This window comes from Anolis sagrei, chromosome 7, assembly GCF_037176765.1.
Source record: "Anolis sagrei isolate rAnoSag1 chromosome 7, rAnoSag1.mat, whole genome shotgun sequence".
In the NCBI taxonomy this organism is placed as follows: domain Eukaryota; kingdom Metazoa; phylum Chordata; class Lepidosauria; order Squamata; family Dactyloidae; genus Anolis; species Anolis sagrei.
The window spans coordinates 18556259-18582098 of NC_090027.1; the positions used below are offsets into that span (position 1 = coordinate 18556259).

Below are 25840 nucleotides of genomic sequence, written 5' to 3' on the forward strand. Positions count from 1 at the left end.
AGTAGTGTTTCTCCTAAAAACTGCATTGCATGTTAGAAATGTTATTACCATGCCAGTTTAAAACTGAAACACCTCTTAGTATCTTTTCCTAGTCTTTTTGCCATCTGTGCATTCTTTTGCCAGTCTCTTTCCATTCTTCTGTTACACATTTGTTCCCAGATCTTTGCATAATCGGCAGGCGCAAAAGGTTTAATATCTGGAGCTCTAGATGGAATGTCTTGGAAGATGGTTAAATCTGGACTCTGCTTCTCTCTTTTATCTTGTCTGAGTTTTTAATTAGTTTTAATTAGTTTGTTTTTTAATCATTACATGCAGCCCGCCCATTGTCTCTGTGCCTGTGTCTATTGTAATTCTTATATTGTTATGTATTCATATGTTTTATGTAATTATGATGTTCAATGTATTGTCAAAGGCTTTCATGGTTGGAATCATTAGGTTCTTGTGGGTTTTTTCGGGCTATATGGCCATGTTCTAGAGGCATTTTCTCCTGACGTTTCGCCTGCATCTAGCCACGAGAGTAAAGATGAAGATCCACCCAGAGGAAAAGTGTTCCTGACATACATCAAGGGAACCACTGACCGCATAGGGAAGCTGATGAGGAAACACAACATACAAACCATCTACAGACCCACCAAGAAAATCCAACAAATGCTACGTTCAGCAAAGGACAAGAGGGATCCTCTCACCTCTGCAGGAGTCTACCGTGTACCATGCAGCTGTGGACAAGTCTACATAGGGACCACCAAACGCAGCAATGCCCAAACCCGAATCAAGGAACATGACTACTTCAACCAGAGAAGTCAGCCATAGCAGAGCACCTGATGAACCAGCCTGGACACAGCATATTATTTGAGAACACAGAAATGCAGGACCACTCCAACAACCACCATGTCAGACTACATAGAGAAGCCATTGAAATCCACAAGCATGTGGACAATTTCAACAGAAAGGAGGAAACCATGAAAATGAACAAAATCTGGCTACCAGTATTAAAAAACTCTAAAATTACAACAGCAAAACAGCAGAGAGGAAACAACCAGGCACTTCTTAACACCTCTCAACAAAAGATTCCCCCAGGCTCAGCCAGGCCTTCAAATGCTAATGAAGGTGGTCAGTTGAAACATTCACACCTAGCTCCAGCAGAGAAGAGCTCTTTGCCCCACCCCAGTCATTCCACAGATATATAAACCCATTGTCCTAATTCCAACAGACCTCACTACCTCAGAGGATGCTTGCCATAGATGCAGGCGAAACGTCAGGAGAAAATGCCTCTAGAATATGGCCATATAGCCTGAAAAAACCCACAAGAACCTAATTATGATGTTGTTTATTGTTTGCGTTTTCGGTTGTGTTTTGGTTTTCTTTATTGTCATTGTTGTTTGGGCCTGGCCCCAAGTAAGCTGCTCCAAGTCCCCATTGGGGAGATGGTGGCAGGGTATAAATAAAGATTATTATTATTATTATTATTATTGTTATTATTATTATTATTATTATTATTAAATCTCAGCAGTTTGAAGATAATACAAGTGGCAGGGATCTATTTTGCATACCTAATAATGTATTTTCCTGCTTTCAGTTGATTGCATATACTTTTTGCTTCTTATGTTCATTGTTGTCATTTGGTGTAATTAATTGAATCTTAATTATTTGAGTTCTATCATGTTTTATTATATTTTGGTGCCATATTCTTGTTTATTGAACAAACTTAGTTGTGCATTCCAGTAGTTTTGCTTTGAGTAAGTATCACTATGATGGATTGCACCCCATCCATCATAGTAATATTGTTACCAAATTTGCAGCTAATACAACAGTGGTGGGGTTTACTTATCTCTGAAGGGGATGAGTCTGTATATCGGGATGAGGTGGAATGGCTGCTCTCGTAGTGCAGGAACAATAATCTGGTTCTGAACATTGATAAGACCAAGGAGCTTATGGTGGGACTATAGAAAGAACAGACCAGAAATTCAGCCCTTGGGACTATAGAAGGAACAGACCAGAAATTCAGCCCTTGGGACTATAGAAAGAACAGACCAGAAATTCAGCAGCTTATTTAATTATTTTATTTACTACATTAATATACCACCCCTCTCAGCCCACAGGCGACTCAGAGCGGTTTACAGTCAATATCAAAGACATAAAATACAATTTAAAAACAATCAATTTAAATATAAAACCAAGTAAAACAATCAATATCAATAAAAACATATATCAATTTGAGTCTCCTAGTTAAAAGCTTTATCCAATAACATTGTCGAGTCGTTCCGTTTTTGGGTGTGATCCTGGATTCATCGCTGAGCCTGGAATCCCAGGTTTCGGTGGTGACCAGGGGAGCATTTGCACAGTTAAAACTTGTGTGCCAGCTGCGCCCGTACCTTGGGAAGTCTGACTTGGCCACAGTAGTCCATGCTCTGGTTACATCCCGTATAGACTATTGCAATGCACTCTACATGGGGTTGCCTTTGAAGACTGTCTGGAAACTTCAAATGGTCCCAACGAATAGCAGCCAGATTGCTAACAGGAGTGGCGCTCAGGGAGCATACAACTCCTCTTTTGCGCCAGTTCCATTGGTTGTCAGTTTGTTACCGGGCACAATTCAAAGTGTTGGCTTTAGCCTATAAAGCCCTAAATGGTTCTGGCCCAACTTACATGTCTGAATGCATCTCCCCTTATGAACCATCTAGGACCTTAAGATCATCTGGGGAGGCCCTGATCTTGTTATTGCCTTCATCACAAGTACGTTTGGTGGATACGAGAGACAGGGCCTTCTTGGTGGTGGCCCCTCGGCTGTGGAACGCCCTCCCTATAGATATTAGATCGGTCACCTCCCTTTTAACATTCCGGGAAAAAAGTCAAGACATGGCTTTTTGAACAAAAATTTCCAAATGCAGAGTAACTGACATAGAAAATTGGAACGACGACAATGAGACCGGACAACGTTTTTAACAAGGCGACACTATGAATTTATATTTTATTGATATGTTTAATTTTTATTATATGTTATGTTTTTAATTGTATTTATGATATTGTAAGCATTGAATTTTACCCTGTTAACTGCCTTTAGTCGCCTACGGGCTGAGAAAGGCGGTAGACAAATACAGTAAATAAATATGTAAGTAAATAAAATGGAAACCAAGTGGAGCAGGTGGCCACTTGTTTTAAGTTCCTGGGTGTCACTGTTAAGGAAGGAGCCCCTGGTGGCGCAGTGGGTTAAACCCCTGTGCCGGCAGGACTGAAGACCGACAGGTCGCAGGTTCGAATCCGGGGATGGGTGGATGAGCTCCCTCTATCAGCTCCAGCTCCTCATGCGGGGACATGAGAGAAGCCTCCCACAAGGATGATAAAAACATCAAAAATCATCCGGGCATCCCCTGGGCAACGTCCTTGCAGACGGCCAATTCTCTCACACCAGAAGCGACTTGCAGTTTCTCAAGTCACTCCTGACACGACAAAAAAAAAAAAACTGTTAAGGAGGATCTGACCTGGAGGACCCATTCTGGCCATGAAAGCCTTCAACAACAGCATTTAATTTCATTGAACAATGACAATAAAGTCCTTCCATTCTATGTTTGTGATTAGCTTTGTATGAAACTAAGCATCTTAACAATCTCCTTCCATTCTGACCTTTCTATCTGTGTTTTTCAAAGTATAGTTTTAATGACTACCATTCTCATAATTAGGAAAGTATATGTAGGCCACATCCCTTTAAGGCCCTACCCTGGAGAGTAGGGATCCTTCCAGAGAATTTTTGAATGTTCCTCAGAGGTAGATGGCTGAGTTAGATGGCTGTAAAAACTTCCATATTTGTCATTTTAACAGAAAACCTGAATTGCTGCATGGTGTTTATGCCATGGGCTTCAATAGACCATCCAAGATACAAGAAACTGCACTACCGATGATTCTGGCTGATCCGTGAGTTGGTTTAAAGGAAACTCTTACTTGTGTTAATGGCGTGGGAGGCATCTGCATTCGTTAGACCAGTGGTTCCTAACCCGTGGGCCCTGATTAGTGGGCCATGAGACCTAAAATAAGGTCCACGAGAGGGAGAGAAGGAAGAAAGGAAGTTATTAATTATTATTATTATTATTAACTTTATTTGTACCCCGCTAGCATCTCCCGAAGGACTTGATGCGGCTTACAAAGGCCGAGGCCTCAAAACATAACACAACAATACAACACTTAAAGCAAATTCCCATGTTGTTATTATTATTATTATTATTATTATTATTATTATTATCTTCTGTTGCCACACATCAGTTGTAATGGGAAAGCAGCCCTTTGTAAGACCCTGTTTAGTTCCCCAAAGTTGATTATTATTATTATTATTATTATTATTATTATTATTATTAATAGTCATTAGGGACAGTTTCTTGGGTGTCACACTCCATTTTTTGTATTTTTTTCAACCTCAGCCCCCTCCCAATTTACACAAGCATTAACAAAATCCACTGATAATAACATAGCCCAACCAAAAAAAGTTTTTTTTCTTGGTGTCTTCATTTTTCCTGTCTGGGATTTGTTTCCTTGATTAGAAGGGCTATCTCCCACTCAAATATATAGTTGAATCTAATCTGAATTTGTCTTACCTCTCAAAGAGTGGGATAGGATTACCCACCTGAGGATATTCTCCATCCATTACAGAGGAAGAGCCTTCACAATAAGTAGTAATGTTGCATTTTCTTCCATACATTCCTTATTTTTATATTTAAGTATGTCTTGAACTATGCTGCTTGTCTTTTCACTGTTTCTTTAAATACTGCTTCTGTCTTATTTAGGAACTTTACTCTTAATTATTTCCTTAAAAAAACAAGAATGTACTATATAATCCTTCTACTCTTTTCTATGATTGAACTGTTGCCATTACTTTGCATTAATACCCATTTGATTCTGTTATTTCAGACCCCAAAATCTTATAGCACAAAGTCAGTCAGGGACAGGCAAAACGGCTGCTTTTGTTCTGGCAATGCTGAGCAGAGTAAATCCAAAACAGAGATTTCCACAGGTAACATAAACACCATTCACTTTGGAAACAGCCTCGATGCACTTAATCCAGCCTGTAACCTTCCCTAAAATCATTATTAACCCAAGCAATGGCTGGTCCCTTGCATTCTATAAAGACTTTGCCACGTTTACTATCTAGGCAAGGTTGCTGTTCGGAAACTTCAACTAGTCCAACGAGCAGCAACCAGATTGCTCACTGGAGCACCATACAGGAAGCACACCCCCACCCCCTGCTATGTCAACTCCACTGGCTGCCGGTCCATTTCCGAGCACAATTCAAAGTGCTGGTCTTGGCCTATAAAGCCTTATATGACTCAGGCCCAGCTTACCTGTCTGAACGTATCCCCCTCTACGTTCCACCTCGTACTTTAAGATTTGCCGGGGAGGCCCTGCTCTCGGTCCCATCAGCCTCACAAACACGTCTGGTGGGGACAAGGGACGGGGCCTTCTCAGCGGTGACCCCGCTTGTGGAATTCGCTCCCCAGTGAGATTAGATCGCCGTCCTCCCTCCTTTCCTTTAGGAAAAAACCGAAATCATGGTTTTGGAATGAGGCTCTTGGCTAGCAGGCACAACAACACTTTGACATTGAATTAGACCTTATGATGATTGTTATGATAATGGAATCAGCTACTATGACTGTATAATTAATGTTATTGAGTTGTTGTAGGTTTTTTTCGGGCTATATGGTCATGTTCTGGAGGCATTATATATGTGAGACCTCACTACCTCTGAGGATGCTTGCCATAGATGCAGGCAAAACGTCAGGAGAGAATGCCTCTAGAACAGGGCCATATAGCCCGAAAAAGTTACAACAACCCAATAACATTAATTATACAGTCATAGTAGCTGTCTCCATTATCATAACAACCCAGTGATTCCGGCCTTGAAAGCCTTCGACAATACATTTAACTTGTTGTAAGTTGCTTCAATTGTTTGCTCCCGAGAATTTCAAACATATCTGACATAGGTTGCTGTGAGTTTTCCAGGCTGTCTGGCAATGTTCCAGAAGCATTCTCTTCTAACATTTCACCTACATCTATGGCAGGCATCCTCAGAGGTTGAGGGGTCTGTTGGAAACTAAGCAAGTGAGGTTTTTATATCTCTGGATTGTCCAGGGTGGAAGAAAGAACTCTTACCTGCTTGAAGCAAGTGTGAATGTTGCAAATGAGCACCTTAATTAGCATTTAATGGCCTTGTAGCTTCAAAGCCTGACTGGTTGCTGCCTGGGGGATTCCTTTGTTAGGGGGTGTTAGCTGGCCCTGGCTGATTCTTGTCTGGAATTCCCATGCTTTTTTCAGTGTTGCTCTTTGTTTGCAACATTAACACTTGCCTCAAGCAGACAAAAATTCTTCCTCTTACCGTGGACTTTCCATAGATATATAAACCTCACTTGCCTAGTTTCCAGCATATCGCTCAACCTCTGAGAATGCCTGCCATAGATGTGGGTGAAACGTCAGGAGAGAATGCTTCTGGTGCATGGCCATACAGCCCACTTTGGCGGGAAGGTAATGGTACTCCATGGAGTCATGCTTGCCACATGTTCTTGGAGGTGTCTACGGACAATGCTGGCTCTTCGGCTTAGGAATGGAGATGAGCACCACCCCCCAGAGTCAGACACGGCTAGAATTAATGGAGAAACCTTTACTTAGCAAGGGTTTTGCAACACCTTGCAGAGCAGCAGTTTGGACCATTTTGAAGGCTGAAAAATAGTGTTCAAAACTTGCTTGACCTCTTTGTCTCATTCTATTTTGTGCTTTCATCCCGAAGTGCCTCTGTGTGGCCCCCACCTATGAATTGGCTCTGCAAACTGGACGAGTAGTTGAGAAAATGGGACAGTTCTGTGACAACATAAGAGTTACGTATGCTGTTCGAGGGAACAGATGTAAGACCCTTCTTTAATGCATTTATACGTCTGTCTTTCTGCCTAACATTTAAACTTGTATGTTATAGAACACTGCTTCTTAAACCATGGGTCCTGACCCCACATGAGTTCCCCTTAGCTCAGTATTGGGAAAAACATTGGCAATAGTAAAAGGTTTCTGAATGCTACTCATTTACACAAAATGGTTAGCTGTGACTTGCAGTGTTGACAATAGACTCTGCAGAAAATTCTTCAGCTGTACTTCATGAAAAGGAAAGCCAGCCTGTTTAGCAAGCCTTGAAAATGGTGATTTGTAATTAGTGAATGTTTGATTTTTAATACCTATTTTTATAGCTATATACCTGGGGTCTCATAAAAACCTTTCAGACAGAAAGGGGTCACAAATGGGAAATGTTTAAGAAGCCCTGTTATAGAATCCCCCTTAGCTACTTTTGCTATCTATATATATAAAAAGAGAAAGGGCGTCCAACGGGACAGCAAAACTCAAAAAAACCCTGATGAAAATTAACCAAATGTACCATGCACATACCTCAACCCACAAGGTATGCACAAACCGATTCAAAATTCTAAACAACATTTGGACACACTCACAATAACAAAAACCAACTGAGCATGCGCAAAGCCGCCCCGCTGCAAATCCCCGGCGCGCGCACATGGCCGGCCGGCCAACGCACCCTCCACGCAAGACACGCCCCCCACGTTCACACCCCTCCCTCCCTGGCCACGCCCCCATGGTCACGCCACGGCCCCTCCCTCCCCCGCCCCGCCCCCCACGGAAGGCCATACCCCAACCTTACCTCCTGCCTCTCCTCCTTCTTCCCCTGGCCACGCCCCCCACGGAAGGAAGGAGAGAAGGAGGGAGAGAAGGGAAAGAAGGAGGGAAGGAGAGAAAGAAGGAAAGAAAGAAAGGTAAAGAAGGAAGGAAGAAGGAAGGATAGAAACTGTGAGAGAAGAAGGAAAAGAAGGAGAGAAGGAAAGAAAAAAAGCAGGGTAGAGAAGGAAGGAAGGAGAGAAGGAGGAAGAGAAGGAGGGAGAGAAAGAGGGAAGGAGAGAAGGAAGGAAAGAAAAGGGTAGAGAAGGAAGGAAGGAGAGAAGGAGGGAAAGAAGGAGGGAAGGATATAAAGAAGGAAAGAAAGAAGAGTAGAGAAGGAAGGAGGGAGAGAATGAAATAAAGTGAAAGAGGGGAGGAAGGAGAGAAGGAACGAAAGAGAGAAAGAGGGAGGGAAGGAAGGAAAGAAACAAGGAAGGGTGGAACCAAAGAGCAAAAGAGGTGAGAAAAGAAACATGTAGAAAAGGAAGAAAGAAGAAGGGAAAGGAAAAGAAAGAAAAAGAGGGAAGGCATGAAAGAGGGAGGGAAGGAAAGATAGGAAAAAAGGAGAGAAAGAGGGAGGGAAGGTTGGCCACAGCAACGCCTGGCAGGTACAGCTAGTAATATATATATTTGGTAGCATCTCATACTTAGTTCTACAGTAGTCTCCATTTCTTGCAGCAGCCCTTTTAGTAGTTAAAAGCATAGCATTAAAAACCCCTTTCCTTTAACTTTCTTCTCTCTAGTGCTAAGAGGGAGTGTAGTAGAAGAACAAATAGTGATTGGAACCCCGGGCAGCCTGCTCGATTGGTGTTTCAAGCTCAAATTTATGGATGTGCGAAAAATAAGAGTGTTTGTGCTGGATGAAGCCGATGTCTTGATGAGCAAACAAAATTTCACAGACCAATCTGTCCGTATTCAAAGGTAAATGTTGTTTACCTTGCTGTTTTAAAAGGTTCTGAAGAAATAAGTTTACTCCTTGCATAAAATGCTACATGTGTTTCTTTTGACGAGAAGGGAGGCTTTTGAAAAAAGAAATGTGTGCACCAATAAAGCTTGCTTTTCTTAGGAAGGGCAAATGTTTTGTAATGCCTTCCAGCAGAAAAGCGGTGTCAAGTGTAAACTATACACTTAATTTAAAGCAAATCCAGCAAGAGCCAATGTGGTGTAGTGGCTTGAGTGTTGTATTATTTATTTATTTATTTATTTATTTGCTAGCTGTACCCGGCCACGCATTGCTGTGGCCCTCAGAAAACAGGATTTGCAGACATGAAGCAATCTGAGCTAGGGAACTCCTCCCTAGCTCCATTTGAACATGAGGAAGAACTTCCTGACTGTGAGAGCCGTTTAGCAGTGGAACTCTCTGCCCCGGAGTGTGGTGGAGGCTCCTTCTTTGGAAGCTTTTAAACAGAGGCTGGATGGCCATCTGTCAGGGGTGATTTGAATGCAATATTCCAGCTTCTTGGTAGGGGGTTGGACTGGATGGCCCATGAGGTCTCTTCCAACTCTTTGATTCTATGATTCTATGATTCACACCAAAGGTTTCCTGCTGGCTAGTAGAAGCCAGGCTGTTAAGGTGCAAGGTGGTATGGAAAATAAAGTAATGAGAAGTAACCACTGAAGCTGCAAGGCTTTTCAGTTATAATCATGCTGGCCAAAACACTCAAAAAGCCTCTTTGAAACAGAGGCTGGGTGGCCATCTGTTGGGGTGCTTTGAATGTGATTTTCTTGCTTCTTCACAGAATGGGGTTGGCCTGGATGGCCCACCAGGTGTCTCCCAACTCTAGGACTCTCTGATTTGATATTCTTCGCTTCCATTCACTAGTTTCCCTCTTTCTTTCTTTCTTTCTTTCTTTCTTTCTTTCTTCCCTGCCTCTTCCTTTCCTTTCCTTTCCTCTCCCATCCCTGACTCCTTTCCCTTCCTTTTTCTTTACTTCTACCTTTCCTTCCATTCATAATCTAATCTTCTCTTCACCAATCCTTTTCTTCCTTTCTTCTCTCCTTTCCCTTTCTTTCCCCTCCTTCCTCCGGGACAGTTTGTAAGGGTTTTTAAAGGGTTTGGGGGGAGTGAAAGGGGGGATGTGGAGCCCAAGTAGGAGAGTTGCTGGCCTTCTCATGGTTCACCTCCTCCCTTCACCCAACCCTGGGGTGGGGTGTGTGCAAGTTCAACACACCTGGAAGGCCACATGTTGTTCAGGCCTCCTTTAGAGTCACCATAAGTTGGAAACAACTTGAAGACACACGGCAACACCAAAAAAACAGGAGTTGACACAGAGGCCTCGAACAGAGGAAGCTACCATGATATCAAGTCCATTTGTTTCATCAGAGGTTTCCACCCCCCACCCCCCACCCCCCGCTATCAAATATGCATTTTGTCTTGCAGTATTAAAGAAAATTTTGCAACATTTTGGCCACCTCTAACCATTTTAGGCTCAAGAGAGGGCTTTTTTTCTTACAGGAAAAGACCTAGAAATTGATTCCTGTAGAAAAAAGACCTATCCTAAATTTAAAATGGTCCACAAGAAAGTGCAAACATGCAAAAATCCCCTCAATTTGGAGTATGTTGGTGAGAAAAATATTTTTTTTGTTTTGGAGGGACAGCCAGTGGAGAATGGTGTGGACTTTTACAACCCTTTGGAGGTGTAGCAGCACTATAAATTTCATTAGTTGCCAACAACTGATCTATTTTAATAATATTATCACCAACTGACTAAGTCTTTGATACAGGAATCTTTACTGACCATAACTGGAGATAATGCACGGATATCATGTGCAAACAGAACTATACTTGATGAGTTTATTTGTTTATTGGGAACTTGGAGCAGAGGGTTCATAAATATAACTGCCTTTGAACCTTTTTTCCCCCTACTCAGGGCATTATCAGAAGACTGCCAGATGCTCCTCTTCTCCGCAACTTTTGAGGACCCTGTGCTGCAGTTTGCTACGCGCATTGTCCCTGACCCAAACATCATTAAGCTCCGCCGAGAGGAGCTGACTCTCGAGAATATCAGACAGTATTACTTTCAGTGTGAGAACATTGAAGATAAATACAGAGCTTTGTGCAACATTTATGGCAGCATCACTATTGGCCAGGCGATTATCTTCTGCCAGGTAAGATTCTGCATAACTTGGATGGTGTTGACAGAGAATTCAGAGCAAAGGTTTGGGGATAGGTTTAGGGGACTTCAACTTCACAATATTTCCCTGTCTCTCTATGAGTTCTCCCTTACAAATAATTCTGCTTCTTTATCTCACCCTGAATTTTTAAATCATTTTATGTAAATGCGGCCCGCTCAGAGTCATTATGACTGGTTTACTGCTCCCCCCCCCCAATGTTTTGTGTATATTGTTTATATGCTTATATGTTTTATACTTTAATGCTATGTTGTTTATTTTATTGCAATTTGTATTTTATTTTATTGTAATTTGTTGTTCGGGCTTGGCCTCATGTAAGCTGCTCCGAGTCCTCTTTGGGGGAGATGGTGGCGGGGGTATAAATAATAATAATAATAATTTATTAGGCAACCAGAAGAGCAGAGTAGTTGCACATTGGTTACTTCTGTTTATGGTATGTGTGTGTGTTTTTTGTTTGTTTTTTTGAGGAAAAGGAAATAAGGGAATTAAGGGCAAATTCTCCAAACATGTTTTGATGCAGGGCAAGGTCGATATGAATCGGGGCAGGAAATGTGTGGCATTGCAGACATTGCTGCACTATTTATTTGTCGTGTCAGGGCAACCAGTCAATAGCATTACATTTCTAACAGAACAAAACAAACAGATAAAACACAAAATTTGCAAGTTCGGTAGTTGATTAAATGTTCTTTGACCAGTATCTGGCCACTTGGAGTGCTTCTGATGTTGCCGCAAGGAGGTCCTCCATTGTGAATGTGGCAGGGCTCAGGTTGCATTGCAGCAGGTGGTCAGTGGTTTGCTCCTCTCCACACTCGAATGTCGTGAACTCCACTTTGTGGCCCCATTTCTTGAGGTTGGCTCTGCATCTCGTGGTGCCAGAGCGCAGTCTGTTCAGCACCTTCCAAATCGCCCAGTCTTCTGTGTGCCCAGGAGGGAGTCTTTCATCTGGTATCACCCATGGATTGAGGTTCTGGGTTTGAGCCTGCTACTTTTGGACTCTCGCTTGCTGAGGTGTTCCAGCGAGTGTCTCTGTAGATCTAAGAAAACTATTTCTTGATTTAAGTCGTTGATGTGCTGGCTGATAACCAAACAAGGGATGAGCTGGAGATGTCACTGTGCCTTGGTCTTTTCACTATTGGCTGCTACTTCCCTGCGGATGTCAGGTGGTGCAATACTAGCTAAGCAGTGTAATTTCTCCAGTGGTGTAGGGCACAGACATCCTGGGATAATGCGGCATGTCTCATTAAGAGCCACATCCACTGTTTTAGCGTGGTGAGATGTGTTCCACACTGGGCATGCGTTCTCAGCAGCAGAGTAGCATAGCACAAGGGCAGATGTCTTCACTGTGTCTGGTTGTGATTCCCAGGTTGTGCCAGTCAGGTTTCGTATGATACTGCTTCTAGTGCCCACTTTTTGCTTGTTCAGGCAGTGCTTCATGTAGGTAAGAGCACGGTCCAGAGTGACTCCCAGGTATTTGGGTGTGCTGCAATGCTCCAGTGGGATTCCTTCCCAGGTAATCCTCAGAACTCGGGATGCTTGTCTGTTCTTAAGGTGAAAGGCTCATGTCTGTGTTTTAGATGGATTAGGGATCAGGTGGTTTCCCCTGTAGTAGGCAGTTAGAGCACCTAGAGCTTCGGAGAGCTTCTGTTCAACCATCTCAAGGCTCCCTGCTTGAGCGGTAATGGCACGATCATCAGCATAGATGAAACTCTCTGTCCCTTCTGGCAGTGGCTGGTCATTTGTGTAGATGTTGAACATGGATGGAGCAAGCACGCTCCCCTGAGGCAGACCGTTCTTCTGTTTCCGCCATCTGCTTCTCTGGCCCTGGAACTCAACAAAAAAGCTCCTGTTTTGTAGCAGGTTTCCTATGAGGCTGGTGAGGTGGTAGTCCTTTGTGATATTATACATTTTTCTCAGGAGGCGGCGGTGGCTCACAGTATCATAGGTGCTGCTGACAGGTCTATGAAGACAGCTCCTGTGATCTGCTGCCTTTCAAAGCCATCTTCTATGTGCTGAGTCAGGTTCAGCACTTGCGATGTGCAGCTTTTGCCTTTCCTGAAGCCAGCTTGCTGTGGAATCAGACAGGGGTCTATTTTTTCCATAATCCTACACAAAATAAGTCTCTCCAGAGACTCATGGAACAACAGGACAATGTGATGGAAAATGATATTAATGATGAGACGCCGAGAACTGTATTTTATTTTAATTGTTTATTGTTTTTATATAGTTTATACTATATGTAATTGTTTTTTATTGTATTTTATCTTGTGGGGCATTGATTGCCAAATGTAAACCGCCTCGTGTTGCCTCCAGGCTGAGAGTGGCGGTATACAAGTATAGTAAATAAATAAATAATAAAAAAGCTAGGCCAGATTAAGGGAGCTAGCAAAAGTGTGACCATGACATTTTCCATACCTTTATTTCCTATGTTTCTTTATTAGACACGTAAAAATGCCAGCTGGCTCTACTGGTCCTTGACAAAAGATGGCCACCAAGTGTCACTGCTGAGTGGGGAGCTGACTGTTGAGCAAAGGGCGGAGGTGATCCAGAACTTTCGGGATGGGAAGGACAAAGTCCTCATCTCGACCAACGTCTGTGCCAGAGGTAGGGTTTTGCAGAAGCCAAAATTTTTTGGACATGCTCATGACTCGCTGCTTTAGTGCAGGTTGTTTCAGCAAAAGGTCACCATGTTTATACGCTACCTTGTAGGTATTGATGTGAAGCAAGTCACAATCGTGGTCAACTTCAGTCTGCCAACCAAAGCGATGTATCTTGCTGATTTTGAGACTTACCTGCACCGCATTGGGCGGACGGGTCGCTTTGGGAAGAAAGGCATAGCGTTCAACATGGTTGAAAAGCACAACTTACCTCTTCTATTCTCAATTGAAGAGCATTTCAGTAAGTAATTGTATTTCTCCTGACATTTAATTTCACATGTTTCATATAGCACTGTTGTCTTGCTACAATACATCATCTATTCCCAGAGCTATACTCCCCCATCCCTACCCTATCATTTACATAGTGTTGTTTATAATACAGCTGTGTCAGTTCTATACTACGACTTCCTCTAGTTAATTCATTACATCTATATATATATAAAATGCTCTGTGCATAATGAGTTCCTTAAAAACCAAAGAGCCAATGAACGAAATCACACCAAATTTGGCAACAAAATGTCGCACAACACAAGTTTTATTTATTTATTTATTTATTTCAATTACTTCTACCCCGCCCTTCTCACCCCCGAGGGGGGACTCAGGGCGGCTTACAAACGAAGGCACAATTTGATGCCTAAATCAATGAACAAACAATACATAAAAGCAATTTAAACAATTAACAAGTTAAAAACATTAATACATAGTAAAATAGCAAAACAATCTCATGCTCAGTGTTCAAAGTCCGTTTATCCATTCCATTCCGTTCGCCCATGTTTATCGTCAGATCTTTCCTTAGCTGCCAGAATGTCCAAAAGCTTGGTCCCATATCCAGGTCTTCAGTTTTTTCCTGAACGTCAAAAGGGAAGTCGCTGATCTAATCTCCCCGGGGAGTGAGTTCCACAGGTGAGGGGCCACCACTGAGAAGGCCCTGCTCCTCGTCCCCGCCAGCCTCACTTGTGATAGAGGCGGGGTCGAGAGCAGGGCCTCCCCAGACGATCTCAAATTTCGAGATGGGATGTAGAGGGAGATCCATTCGGACAAATACACTGGGCCGGAACCGTATAGGGAGTGACCATCACTCAAAAAAATATGATTTTGTCATTTGGGAGTTGTAGTTCCTGGGATTTATAGTTCAACTACAATCAAAGAGCATTCTGAACTCCATCAATGATGGAATTGAACCAAACTTGGCACACAGAACTCCCAAGACCAACAGAAAATACTGGAAGGGTTTGGTGGGCATTGACCTTGAGTTTGGGAGTTGTAGTTCACCTACATCCAGAAAGCACTGTGGACTCAAACAATGATGGATCTGGACCCAACTTGGCACAAGCACTCAATACGCCCAACTATGAACACAGGTGGAGTTTGGGAGAAATAGACCTTAACATTTGGGAGTTGTAGTCACTGGGATTCACAGTTCACCTACAATCAAAGGGCATTCTGAACCCCACGAACGACAGAATCAGGGCAGACTTTCCACACAGAACTCCCATGACCAACAGAAAATACTTAAAGCCATCCAATCCAATTCCCTTCATCAGGGCAATAAAACGTAATCAAAGTTCTCCTGACAAAGAGCCATCCAGCCATAGATATAGATAGATAGATAGATAGATAGATAGATAGATAGATAGACAGACAGACAGACAGACAGACAGACAGACAGACAGACAGACAGACAGACAGACATGATTCACAAGCACACAGATATAGTATCATAGATTTGAAAGGGACCCTTAAAACAGGACAATGATATGTTGCATGTTCCAGGGAGGGCAAACCAGACACTCTCCACATCAACACTGACAAAGAAACAGCAATACTGTTTACCCACAAGCAGAAAGAAATTACATATATTAGAAACCAACACTTTCTCATTCCCTTTATTTTCCAGAACACTGGGCCACAGCAACGCGTGGCAGGGGACAGCTAGTTATCTATATAAATAAAAATGTAATGTTCGTTTGTGGGATTAACAGAACTCAAAAACCACTGGACAAAATTACACCAAATTTGCAGCAAAACACATTCTAATCCGATCTATGTCTGTCAAACAAAAAAATTCGTAAAAAATGGAAGGAAAAAGGAAGAGGGGCCGACCAAGGGCAAGATGGATGGATGGCATCCTTGAAGTGACTGCATTGACCTTGAAGGAGCTGGGGGTGGTAATGGTGGACAGGGAGCTCTGGTGTGGGCTGGTCCATGAGGTCACTAAGAGTCAAAAACGACTGAACAAATGAACAACAACATATATCTGTCTATCGGTGTGTGTATGTATATGTGTCTACACACACACACACACACACATAAGCATTTTCCCCTCACATGTTTGCAAGTCTTTGTAAATTCTATATAGATATAATTATCTATAGCAAGAGAGATGTCGAGATAGATAGATATATATGTAGATATATAGGCTTGCAAATATTATTTTCCCCTCACATGTTTGCAAGTCTTTGCAAATTCTATATAGATATAATTATCCATAGCAAGAGAGATGTCGAGATAGATAGATATATATGTAGATATATAGGTTTGCAAATATTATTTTCCCCTCACATGTTTGCAAGTCTTTGCAAATTCTATATAGATATAATTATCTATAGCAAGAGAGATGTCGAGATAGATAGATATATATGTAGATATATAGGTTTGCAAATATTATTTTCCCCTCACATGTTTGCAAGTCTTTGCAAATTCTATATAGATATAATTATCTATAGCAAGAGAGATGTCGAGATAGATATATATGTAGATATATAGGCTTGCAAATATTATTTTCCCCTCACATGTTTGCAAGTCTTTGCAAATTCTATATAGATATAATTATCCATAGCAAGAGAGATGTCGAGATAGATAGATATATATGTAGATATATAGGTTTGCAAATATTATTTTCCCCTCACATGTTTGCAAGTCTTTGCAAATTCTATATAGATATAATTATCTATAGCAAGAGAGATGTCGAGATAGATATATATGTAGATATATAGGCTTGCAAATATTATTTTCCCCTCACATGTTTGCAAGTCTTTGCAAATTCTATATAGATATAATTATCCATAGCAAGAGAGATGTCGAGATAGATAGATATATATGTAGATATATAGGTTTGCAAATATTATTTTCCCCTCACATGTTTGCAAGTCTTTGCAAATTCTATATAGATATAATTATCTATAGCAAGAGAGATGTCAACATAGATAGATATATAGATATATAGGCTTGCAAATATTATTTTCCCCTCACATGTTTGCAAGTCTTTGCAAATTCTATATAGATATAATTATCTATAGCAAGAGAGATGTCAACATAGATAGATATATAGATATATAGGCTTGCAAATATTATTTTCCCCTCACATGTTTGCAAGTCTTTGCAAATTCTATATAGATATAATTATCTATAGCAAGAGAGATGTCGAGATAGATAGATATATATGTAGATATATAGGTTGCAAATATTATTTTCCCCTCACATGTTTGCAAGTCTTTGCAAATTCTACATAGATATAATTATCTATAGCAAGAGAGATGTCGAGATAGATAGATATATATGTAGATATATAGGTTGCAAATATTATTTTCCCCTCACATGTTTGCAAGTCTTTGCAAATTCTATATAGATATAATTATCTATAGCAAGAGAGATGTCGAGATAGATAGATATATATGCAGATATATAGGCTTGCAAATATTATTTTCCCCTCACATGTTTGCAAGTCTTTGCAAATTCTATATAGACATAATTATCTATAGCGAGAGAGGTGTCGAGATAGATAGAAATATATGTAGATATATAGGCTTGCAAATATTATTTTCCCCTCACATGTTTGCAAGTCTTTGCAAATTCTATATAGATATAATGATCTATAGCAAGAGAGATGTTGAGATAGATAGATATATATGTAGATATATAGGTTGCAAATATTATTTTCCCCTCACATGTTTGTAAGTCTTTGCAAATTCTATATAGACATAATTATCTATAGCGAGAGAGATGTTGAGATAGATATATATGAAGATATATAGGCTTGCAAATATCACAGAGGAAATGCATACACAAGTATAGAGAGACATGTATAGATAGATATGAATATAGATATATAGGGCTTGCAAATATTGCAGGGGAAATGCACACACACACACACACATATATATGGGGAGAGAGAGATGCCTAGATAGATATAAACATAGATATATAGGGCTTGCAAATATTGCAGGAGGGAAATGCACATAGAGAGAAAGAGGATTTGCAAATGTTTCAGGGAGAAATGTATATGTTAAATTAGTATATATAATTATAGATCTATATCTAGCTCTGCATTGTTTATATAGGCATTGAATGTTTGCCTGTTACTATGTTGGAAGCCAGCCTGAGTCCCCATGGGGAGATAGATAATACTACAAATGAAGTATTATTATTATTATTATTATTATTATTATTATTATTACTATTGTTAACGTCTTTCTTTCTCTCTTTCCTTCTTAGAGATCGTTATAAAGAAACTTGATCCTGAAGATATAGAAGCACTGGAAAATACAGAAGACTGATTCCCCCCCCCCCCCCCCCTCTCAATTCTGTCATTTGGTTAAAAGCACTTTTTCAGATGGTTGGGCTTTCTTTGAAACATTAGATCTATTGTAGTATATCTAATCTCCATATGTTCTACAATAAGATGACATTGCTTAGAATATGACTTTTGTTTGTGTGTTTTTTTCCCAGGAATAATCTATTATTATTATTATTATTATTATTATTATTATTATTATTATTATTCTCCTGCTTTTATCTCACAGGCAAGATAAAATGGGAATGCCCGTTTACCCCCTGGGAATGCCCGTTTACCCCCTGCCAAATGTGTTTTAACTCCATTGTATTCCAGAAGTAGAGACTCCTTCTTTGGAGGCTTTTAAAAAGAGGCTGGATGGCCATCTGTTGAGGGTGCTTTGAATGTGATTTTCCTGCTTCTTGGCAGGGGGTTGGACTGGATGGCCCATGGGGTCTCTTCCAAGTACTCCAAAAAATGCTCTAGTCATAATGAGTACCTTAAAAACAAAAGAACAAATGAACGAAATCACACCAAATTTGGCAACAAAACGTCTCACAACACAAGGAATGACCATCATTCAAAATATTATGATTTTGTCATTTGGGAATTGTAGTTGCTGGGATTTATAGTTCACCTACAATCAAAGAGCATTCTGAACTCCATCAATGATGGAATTGAACCAAATTTGGCACACAGAACTCCCATGACCAACAGAAAATACTGGAAGGGTTTGGTGGGCATTGACCTTCAGTTTGGGAGTTGTAGTTCACCTACATCCGGAGAGCATTGTGGACTCAAACAATAATGGATTAGGACCAAGCTTGGCAATAATGAATCAGGACCATACCCAATGTGACCAAATGTGAAGACTTGTGGTGTTTGGGGAAAATACTGGAAGGGTTTGGTGGGCATTGACCTTGAGTATGGGAGTTGTAGTTCACCTCCATCCAGAGAGCACTGTGGACTCAAACAAGGATGGATCTGGACCAAACTTGGCACAAGCACTCAATACACTCAAATATGAACACAGATGGAGTTTGGGGAAAATAGACCTTGACATTTGGGAGTTGTAGTTTCTGAGATGTATAGTTCACCTGCAATCCAAGAGCATTCTGAACTCCACCAGTGATGGAATTGAACCAAGCCTGGCACACAGAACTCCCATAGCCAACAGAAAATACTGGAAGGGTTTGGTGGGCATTGACCTTGAGTTTGGGAGTTGTAGTTCACCTACATCCAGAGAGCACTGTGGACTCAAACAATGATGGATCTGGACCAAACTTGGCACAAGCACTCAATACGCCCAAATATGAACACAGATGGAGTTTGGGGGAAATAGACCTTGACGTTTGGGAGTTGTAGTCACTGGGATTCACAGTTCACCTACAATCAAAGAGCGTTCTGAACCCCACGAACGACAGAATCAAGGCAAACTTCCCATACATAACCCCTATGACCAATAGAAATCCAACTCCCTTCAAGGCAATAAAATGTAATCAAAGCCGTCCTGACATAGATATAGATAGATAAATAGATAGGTATGATTCACACACACAGAGATATAGTATCATAGACTTGAAAGGGACCCTTAAAGAAGGACAATGATACCTTGTATGTTCCAGAGGAGGCAAACCAGACAATCTCCACATCAACACTGACAAAGAAACAGCAATGAATAATGTTTACCCACAAGCAGAAAGAAATTACATATATTAGAAACCAAAATTTTCTCATTTTATTTTCCAGATCAACAGATTGGGCCACAGCAACGCGTGGCAGGGGACAGCTAGTATTCTATATTGATCTAAATAGTAAAACGAATGAACAAGAGGCAACTGAATGTTTAAAAACAAACATGGCACAAAGTACAAGTAATTAAGTGAGTTGCCTCTAGATGTCACTGAATGCTTTCATTGAGAGCTTTGATGAAGGCAAATCGTCTTTGCCTTGCGAAAGCTATGTATCTTTTCACTGATCTGGAATCATACACACACACACACACACACACACACACACTTTAAAACATTCTGGGAGTGAAAAGATCTCTATCTATATAAATAAAAATGTAATGTTCGTTTGTGGAATTAACAGAACTCAAAAACCACTGGACGAATTGACACCAAATTTGGACACAAGACATCTAACAACCCAATGTATGTCCTTCACTAAAAAAAATTGATTTTGTCATTTGGAAGTTGTAGTTGCTGGGATTTATAGTTCACCTACAATCAAAGAGCATTCTGAACCCCACCAACGATGGAATTGAACCAAACTTGGCACACAGTTCTCCCATGACCAACAGAAAATGCTGGAAGGGTTTGGTGGGCGGTGTCCTTTGGTTTTGGAGTTATAGTTCACCTACATCCAGAGAGCACTGTGGATTCAAACAATGATGGGTCTGGACCAAACTTTACACGAAGACTCAATATGCCCTGATGTGAACACTGGTGGAGTTTGGGGAAAATAGAATCTTGGCATTCAGGAGTTGTAGTTGCTGGGATTTATAGTTCACCTACAATCACAGAGCATTCTGAACACCAACAATAGAATTGGGCCAAACCTCCCACACAGAACCCCCATGTGGCCCACAGCAACGCATGGCAGGGGGTGGCTAGTATCTATCTATCTATCTATCTCTCTCTCTCTCTCTCTCTCTCTCTCTCTCTTTTTACTCCCAGAGTGTTTTTAAAGTAGTTGCTAAGCAATTGTATCATTTTATTTAATATATTTTCTTAAAATATGTATATTCTGCCCTTTTAACCCCAAAGGGGACACAGGACAGCATATATATGGAAAGCATTCCATGTCAGAACATAAAATAACTAGAAATATACACAAACATTAAAAACAGTTAAATCTACTTTAAATCAGTTGTTTAAAAACATCTTTATAAAACCATGCTGGTTTCTTAGGGCAAAGGTGTGGAAACATCTGCCTTCTGTATATGTGTGTGTGTATATATGCACACACACATACATAGCTAAAAATAAAGGTTTTCCCCTGATATTTAAGTCCAGTTGTGTCAGACTCTGGCGGTTGGTGCTCATCTCCATTTCTAAGCCAAAGAGCCGGCATTGTCCGTAGACACCTCCAAGGTCATGTGGCCGGCATGACTGTATGGAGCGCTGCTACCTTCCTGCCGGAGTGGTACCTATTCATCTACTTACATTTGCATGTTTTTGAACTGCTAGGTTGGAAGAAGCTGGGGCTAACAGTTGAAGCTCATGCCGCTCCCCAGATTCAAACCTGCGATATGCCCTAGGAAATCAAAGTGGTACAATTGCTTAGTAACTACTTTAAAAACACTCTGGGAGTAAAAGGATATATATATCTTTTGCCTCCCAGAGTGTTTTTAAAGTGTGTGTGTGTGTATACAAATTCAAATTCCAAAACTACAGTATCTGGCACCTTTTTCAAATAAGTTATTGCATGTCAGTGCCAACATCTTCAGTAGATTGAAAACTGGGAGATTTCAGCTTCTTCCATGCTTAAACACAAAGCTGTCCATTATCTCAAAAGTAAAAAATGCCTGAGCCTTTTGCTCTTCCTTGGCACTTATTCTCAGTAATTGACCTACTTTGGCAGCCACCTCTCCACAAAAGTCAGCATTGACACTGAAATACAACACCGCCTGAGCTCTGCAAGTGCAGCATTCTTATGAATGAAGCAGAGAGTGTTTGAGGACTGGGACATCCATAGGGATACCAAAGTGCTCCCAACCCTGTTACATGCCTGCAAAACATGGATTGTCTACAGACGTCATATGCAACTCCTAGAACGATTCCATCAGCTCTGCCTGAAAAATCCTGCAGATCTCTTGGGAAGATAAGCGGACAACCATCAGCATGCTGGAAGAAGTTATCATCATCATCATCATCATCATCATATTTAATTACTTATTAATCGCCCTCCATCCGAGAATGCTCTAGGCGATTTACAGCTAAATTGTAAAAGATAAAATACATACATACAGAAATTAAAAATTAACAGAGTGAATGCTCTAGTAAAAAGCCAGGTCTTAAGTGCGAGAGTAAAAGGCCCTAAGTCACGCATGGCTCTCATGTAGGGCGGCAAGGAATTCCACAAGGCAGGGGCAGAAATAGAAAAAGCCCATCTGCGTCTGGTCCTTTCCAAGTGCACTTCTCTAGGACCCGGTATATGGAGTAAGTCACGTTGGGCTGGTCGTTGCGACCTCCGATGATGGGAAAAGGAGAGTACGATGGACCCTGGCCATAAAGAATTTTAAAGGTCAGAACTAGCATCTTATACAGGCCACGGTACTCAGTTGGAAGCCAATGTAAGTATTGCAGCACTGGTGTTATATGGCATTTCATGGGCATTCTTGTGAGTAACCTGGCTGCCGCGTTCTGAGCGATACGAAGCTTTCAGGTTGTAGACATCAGAAGGCCAACATACAGGGCGTTGCAATAGTCCAGCATAGACGTGACCATGGCATGGATGACAGTTGCCAGAGCCTCATCAGATAGGTAGGGTGCCAGTTGCCTCGCTTGTCGTAGATGGAAAAAGGCCTGTTTGTTGGCAGCAGCGACCTGAGCTTCCATTGTCAGCTGTGAATCCAGGATGACACCTAAGCTCTTAACAGTGGTTGATGGAGATAGGGCGGCACCATCGAAGGTGGGTAATGGAGGAGTCAGACCTGTCGGGCTGCCATGCCAGAGAATCTCAGTCTTCGCTGGGTTCACCTTCAGTCTGCTAGCATGCAGCCAGTTTGACAGAGCTTCCAGACATAAGGTGAAATTGTCTGAAATTGATGTTGCTCTAGGCTCCAGGTGCAGAAGGAGTTGGGTATCGTCCGCATATTGGTAGCAGTCCAGGCCGAAATTCCGAGCCAGACTAGCAAGGGGTCTAACGTAGATGTTGAAGAGAAGAGGAGAGAGAATTTCACCAGATAACTTACCAGCATTGAAGCGATGCTCCTACACCATCAACTCCACTGGACCGGCCACGTTGTCCGAATGTGCAATCACCGACAACAAAATGTTGGTGGACAGGAAAAGAGATTGAAAGATGGGCTTAAAGCCAACCTCAAAAACTGTGGCATAGATACTGAGTACTGAGATTGCTCACCGGAGCGACATACAGGGAGCACACCCCCCCCCCCCCCCACTGTTGTGTCAGCTCCACTGGCTGCCGGTTCAGTTCCGAGCACAATTCAAGGTGCTGGTTTTGACCTACAAAACCCTTTACAGTTCCGGTCCAGTGTATCTGTCCGAACGGATCTCCCTCTACGTCCTACCCTGGAATTTGAGATCATCTGGGGAGGCCCTGCTCTCGACCCCACCGCTATCACAAGTGAGGTTGGTGGGGACAAGGAGCAGGGCCTTCTCAGTGGTGGCCCCTCACCTGTGGAACTCACTCCCGGGGGGAAATTAGGGCATCAACATCCCTCCTCTCCTTCAGGAGGAAGGTAAAGACATGGTTGTGGGACCAGGCCTTCGGGCAATCTGACAACTAGATATGGACAACCAGATGGATAGGACTGACAGGACTTACAATTGTGGAATTGGAATTTGAACTATGAGATTGCGAAACACTGACTGTCAATGAGGAGAAATGGTTTGTATTGGTTTTATTGCTTTTACTGGTTTTATGGTTCTTTTCGCCTTGCAAGAATTGTTGTTTCTGTTAATTGATGTTATTGCTAGAATTGCTGTTTTCTGTTAATTGATGCTATTTTGTCTTATTGTTGTTATGTGATGCGGGCATCGAATTGTGCCTTGCTTTTGTAAGCCGCCCTGAGTCCCCTTCGGGGTGAGAAGGGCAGGGTAGAAGCAACCGAAATAAATAAATAAATAAATACTGGGAAGCCCTGGTCCTTGAGCACTCTAACTGGAGCTCAGCTGTGACCAGCAGTGCTGCAGAATTCAAAGAGGCACGAATGGAGGGTGCCAAGTGGGAGAAAGGGAGAAACATGCCAAGTAGAAGGCATGTCAAGCCAACCCTGACCACCTGGAAACCGATGTCCTCACTGCGGGAGAACATGCGGATCAAAAATAGGGCTCCACAGCCACCTACGAACCCACCGCCAAGACACCATATCTGGGGGACAATCATCCTCGAGCTACGAGGGATCGGCTAAACCATTCTCAGTACGTGAAATTATTATAATCAGAGCAAGCCTTTAGTCTTGGCTAGCCTTCAATGCTAATCAAGGTGGCCAATTGTAACATTCGGTGTGCCTCAACAGACAGATATATGAACCTCACTTGCCTAGTTTCCAACAGTCCTCACAAACCCTGAGGATGCCTGCCATAGATGTAGGTGAAATGTCAGGAGAGAATGCTTCCATGCAGCCTGGAAAACTCACAGCAACCCAAGCCGTGTCCCTCAACCCTTTAAAATATTCAACAACTGAAAGCATTGTTGTAAACAACTGAAGGCAATGGTTGTAAAATGCAACCATTTGCTGCATGACCCTGGAACTCTGTTGCTGGGAGTACAATCCGACCTTGTTTTTCAGCTCCATTTGACATGTTCCATCCCATTCCCATCTCTAGCCAAAACAATCTGCAATTAAAGCAAATTGTGGTTGATTACCAAAGAGACGCACTGCATCATGGCAGCAAGGTTGTTTCTTAGGATTTTATTTGTCCTGTAACTGAAGCATTTTTATTGAGTCAGACAGTTAACAATTTTGTCATTAACTGGGTCTGCCTGCACTATTGCTCACTTTCCCACCCACATCATATAAAGAGTAGCTTTTATAACAGAAGAAATGTGTCCAATTCTGGGCAGTGCAATTGAAAGGAGATGTTGACCCCAGAGGAGGGCGATTAAAACAATCAAGGGTCTGGAGAACAAGTCCTATGAGGAACGGCTTGAAGAGCTGTTCATGTTTAGTCTGCAGAAGAAAAGGCTGAGAGGAGACATGATGAGGGTCATGTATAAATATGTGAGGGGAAGTCATAGGGAGGAGGGAGCAAGCTTGTTTTCTGCTGCCCTGGAGACTAGGATGCAGAAAAATGGCTTCAAACTACAGGAAAGGAGATTCCACCTGGACATGAGGAAGAACTTCCTGACAGTGAGAGCTGTTCAGTAGTGGAACTTGTTACACTAAGTCGTAGCAGGATCAAGTATGTGTTAAAGAAAAACCTTATGATGTTAATTAGGATGTGCAGCTGGTAATGTAGGTCAGCCAGCATGGGCCACACCTGGTGGGGTATAACTGTATGGATTTTAGAATACAGTTTGGACAAGCAATATGCTGTAATGCTGCTATGCTCTAACTGCGATGCTGTTTGCTATGGTGGAATAGCTATTTACTACTGGTAATGTAGGTCAGACAGCACGTTTGGGCCACATCTGGTGAGGTATAACTGTATGGATTTTAGAATACAGTTTGGAGAAGCAATATGCTGTAATGCTGCTATGTTCTAACCGCGATGCTGTTTGCTATGGTGGATTAGCTATTTACTACTGGTAATGTAGGTCAGCCAGCACGTTTGGGCCACACCTGGTGGGGTATAACTGTATGGATTTTAGAATACAGTTTGGAGAAGCAATATGCTGTAATGCTGCTATACTCTAACCGCGATGCTGTTTGCTATGGTGCAATAGCTATTTACTACTGGTAATGTAGGTCAGACAGCATGTTTGGGCCACACCTATTGGGGTATAACTGTATGGATTTTAGAATACAGTTTGGAGAAGCAATATGCTGTAATGCTGCTATGCTCTAACCGTGATGCTATGGTGGAATAGCTATTTACTACTGGTAATGTAGGTCAGCCAGCATGTTTGGGCCACACCTGGTGGGGTATAACTGTATGGATTTAAGAATACAGTT

At 41.8% G+C, this 25840-nt stretch overlaps 1 protein-coding gene across 1 annotated transcript in view; it reads left to right on the forward strand.

Annotated features, from left to right (window-relative positions):
- Positions 1-18042, forward strand: part of DDX25 (DEAD-box helicase 25) — a 29968-nt gene extending 11926 nt beyond the window's left edge. Inside the window, exons 5-12 of the mRNA XM_060787281.2 lie at positions 3817-3909; positions 4897-4999; positions 6767-6881; positions 8436-8613; positions 10563-10800; positions 13263-13425; positions 13531-13719; positions 17973-18042. Coding sequence (XP_060643264.2) covers positions 3817-3909; positions 4897-4999; positions 6767-6881; positions 8436-8613; positions 10563-10800; positions 13263-13425; positions 13531-13719; positions 17973-18034 — 1141 coding nt within the window. The 3' untranslated portion in view covers positions 18035-18042. The remainder of the gene's footprint in view (positions 1-3816; positions 3910-4896; positions 5000-6766; positions 6882-8435; positions 8614-10562; positions 10801-13262; positions 13426-13530; positions 13720-17972) is intronic.
- The last annotated feature ends 7798 nt before the right edge of the window (positions 18043-25840 follow it).